Here is a 3,483-nt window from a genome sequence, read left to right as displayed (position 1 = left end):
ATCTGATCTACCGCTGACCACAGATGGAGAAAAGCACATTTGTTTCATAGCAAGGTTTCTCACCTTCTCAGCACAACTGTATTCAAGTTGTTCAACCTTTGTAGTAAGTTGCAGATTTTCCTGCTTCACCTTGGCCACTTGTTGTTCAGAGCGGGTCTTTACTGATAAGATTATTCCTGTAAAAACAGTTCACACAGGATTTGTTTTACAATGTAAAACAGCAGTCAGCAGGAAGTGAGCATACCCTTGGCTTGTTCTGAAGGAGCTCTCAAGCTTGGTTTAAGCTAGCCTTTTCTGTTTTCTAGAAGGAGGTTTTCAAGCTAACGGTGCTGGGGATTCATGCATCATCCCGCTGGGAAGTGGCAGCCTGTCCCCAGAACTGAATTAATCACTCATGCTGTCATTCAAATCCTGACTTTGAATTTGTTTCTTCAGCAGAGCTCAAGGAAATGCATACTTATGCAGCAATTTGTGCCAGGATTTTAACACTGCTTCGTTAAAAGGTGTTAAATGCCATAGTTCAACAAAATCTTTTACAACAAACCTTTGTTAAAATGTAGTTTTATCCTTACTCCAATCTAGCATCAGGCAAAACAGAGAGAGCAAGAACTTTGTTCGATGCATGCAAACACAAACCCAGCTAACTCCTGCCTACACCCAAAGGCCACGGTACTGCCTTAACCAGGAATCTGCTAGTTCCTTCAGCATTTAAATTTAATTTCTCCTTATATGCCTCCAGGAAGGGCACTGACTTTCCTTTTACAGTGCAGGTGTCTTTCCCTTCACCAAATGTGTTGCTGTTATGTAATTGCATGCAATTCCACCCCCACAACTGGAGCACTTATCCTCCAGCTATTTTTTCCAAGAAAAAATAGTTAAGTCACAGCACCTACACATTTTTCTACCCATAAGAGATTGTCTTTTGTTGACAGTACAGTGTGTGGTAGAGCTGGCACCATTATGCACTTGTAAACCTTGGGTTATGGGCAGCACAGCAGCTTTAAGTGAGTTTTATAGCCCTGTCTTTCAAATTCTTACCTCTATAAAGGAGAATGAAAACACTGACACTGGTTTTTATGTACATTCCACCTCCTCCCACACACATCCACCTGGCTGAACTTCCCATTACTACCAATAACCAAACACTTTGCCCTTATATGGATAATTATTGAGCAAGATCTGGAAGCCTGATTAACCCAGGGGCTGGATTATGAGCTTGAGTTTAAGCCTTCAGTAGCAGGAAGGAAGAAAAGTTACAAAAAGCACATAGAACATCTTTTAGCTAAGAACAAGAGAGAGACTTGGACCAAGGGGGAAGGGAGAAACAAAAGCCCGGAGGACTTGAACTGAAATACCTTTAATTTGTAAATATGGGACAAAAGCAAAAATTCCTTTTTGAATTAAAAGGCAGACTGTGGTAGCAGTGGCATGCATGTCCCTACAGCTCACTAACTCCAGACCAGTTGGTCTCAAACCTTTGCTCCAGTCCAGTAACATGATCTTCCTCCACACACCCCTGCCAGGTTGGGTCTACAACTGAACAAGAAAAATCTCCTTTCATTGAGGTGATTTGATGATTAACTATATGCAGGCAAAGGTTATGGACACTGTGCAGTCCATCTTCTCTCTGTATGCTAAACAAGATAACTCAGTCTTATATAAGCACATTTTACTTTACAAAGCATGTGTGTTGGCACTAGGTACAGAGCGCAAAGCATAGTTCTTGGACTGAGGTTCTGAACCTAAACTGGGAATGAACTGCGTCTTCAAACCTAAAGACACGTCAAACCCGTAGGAAGAAAGCAGTTCCAACTCCTGAGTATTTGGGGTGTAACTGGTACCCTAGTTACAGGGAAAGGAAAAGGCAAGAGATCCCATGAGTCTGAAACCAGAGCATCTTTAACCCACTTTTCTCTTTGCTGTGGGACCTTTTCATTGCCTCGCTTTGCTGATCTGTCAAGGAAAATCCAAACAGAAAATTTTAATGCCTGCTTGTGGTTGACTGATGCACTTTTGGTAGGCAGGCTATATATCATTAAGCCAGAATCAGGTGGAAAAAAGATCCACACTAGCTCCAGGACATCCCCACTGCAGCCAGGAAAACAAAGTACGACAGAGGTAAAAGCACATGTTCCGCCCAAAACCCTGGAATTGCAGGGGAACAGGGACCATGCTGCTTGTTCCCGATAAGGGTATGGGAAAATCCCATAATACAAAAAGCACATGCTCCCCTGCTTCCCGAGCCAGTAATGCTAAAACAGATAAAGGTACATTTCTGGAATACTGTGTAGAATGAGGTCCCCACTGTTTAGGCCCCAACTGCCCTGGTCCCAAAAGCTGGCAGGCTAGTGAAAGTCCCACTCCTCTAACAAAACATGAACGGGCAAAACTCCGGTGTCCATTGCAAGAGCGAGCCCCTGTTTTATGTGGCCTGGAGAAAGAAACCCGCACGCTTGATTTGGAGAAAGGATGAAACAACAGGCAACCAAACTCATTAAACTAATCATGTAAACTTACCATTTATAATTCTCGCCACTCGCCACAGTCTGAGAAGTATCAATAGTCCAATCGCTTCAAATTCCCGCTCCAGAAACAGAAGGACAATGTCGAGGACAAACGAAATAATGACAACAATTCCATCCAGGACCTCGAACTTGTGGTGAAAGAACTCCAGGCGATAGATGAATAATTTAAACCCAATTTCCACCATGAAGAGGGTTAAAATAGCAAGACTAAGGTAGTGAAACACCTGAAAAGACACAAGCAAGGCTAATAATTCCATTGTTACACGAGACGTCCAACATATTTGGCTGGACTATGAACAGGCAAAGTGAGTATAGGTCTGTTTAACAGAGTTGGCTTAACGGGCAAGAAGACACCAAACCCCTGTTTAGCATCTTCGAGCAGTCTATGGTCTAGGACTTAAAAAGTGCAACGTTCTCACATTACTGAACAGTTTAGGAGTTTGGTGTAGACAAAGTGCAGTGCTAAACCAGCCAACCTCTGGGTTAACCTCAACCAGCAAACATCGGTTTAAAACCACAGCTGCTTTGTGGTTACTAGGAGTGCAATGCAGTTTAGTTAAACCCCAGTTGAAAATGCACCTTTTTCCTACTGAAAGAAGCCACAAAAAGATAAGAACAGACCACACTAACTCAGTGCAGTCTTTCCTGGTCTGGAGGCAAAGCAGCATTGTCCTGGGCTGCTGCTTAGAGCTTTCTTCAAGAAGTAAGACGGACTCAAGTAGAGTCAGTGTCCATTGATGCTATCCAGAAGTTTCTGGGCAGCCAGAGGGCAGGAATCAGAATTCTCCAACCGAGCTGTCACTTGGGGGATCTCCGAGCAGAGCCCTGGTCAGAGAGCAGGGGGCTTCACCCGACTTGTGGAAGCCCTGCATGAGAGTACCCCCTTCTGCAGCCTCCCACTTGGAGCAGCTCCAAAGCTCTGCAGTCCCCAGGCCTCTCTGGCTGCTGGAAGGAAAAA

At 44.0% G+C, this 3,483-nt stretch overlaps 1 protein-coding gene across 2 annotated transcripts in view; it reads right to left on the bottom strand.

The window, feature by feature from the left end:
• The window catches only part of HVCN1 (hydrogen voltage gated channel 1), an 18,705-nt gene that overhangs the window by 5,922 nt on the left and 9,300 nt on the right, over nucleotides 1–3,483 (bottom strand). Inside the window, exons 4-5 of one of the 2 annotated variants that reach the window (XM_019507249.1) lie at nucleotides 2,518–2,749; nucleotides 115–176 (exon numbers count right to left, since the gene is read on the bottom strand). In XM_019507249.1, the coding sequence (XP_019362794.1) occupies nucleotides 115–176; nucleotides 2,518–2,749 (294 nt within the window). The remainder of the gene's footprint in view (nucleotides 1–114; nucleotides 177–2,517; nucleotides 2,750–3,483) is intronic. The other variant, XM_019507248.1, reaches the window with a different exon arrangement.

The sequence above is a fragment of the Gavialis gangeticus genome, unplaced genomic scaffold (genome assembly GCF_001723915.1).
Source record: "Gavialis gangeticus isolate Ggan-Ray unplaced genomic scaffold, GavGan_comp1, whole genome shotgun sequence".
Classification (NCBI taxonomy): Eukaryota; Metazoa; Chordata; order Crocodylia; family Gavialidae; genus Gavialis; species Gavialis gangeticus.
This window is presented reverse-complemented; position numbering and strand designations above follow the sequence as displayed.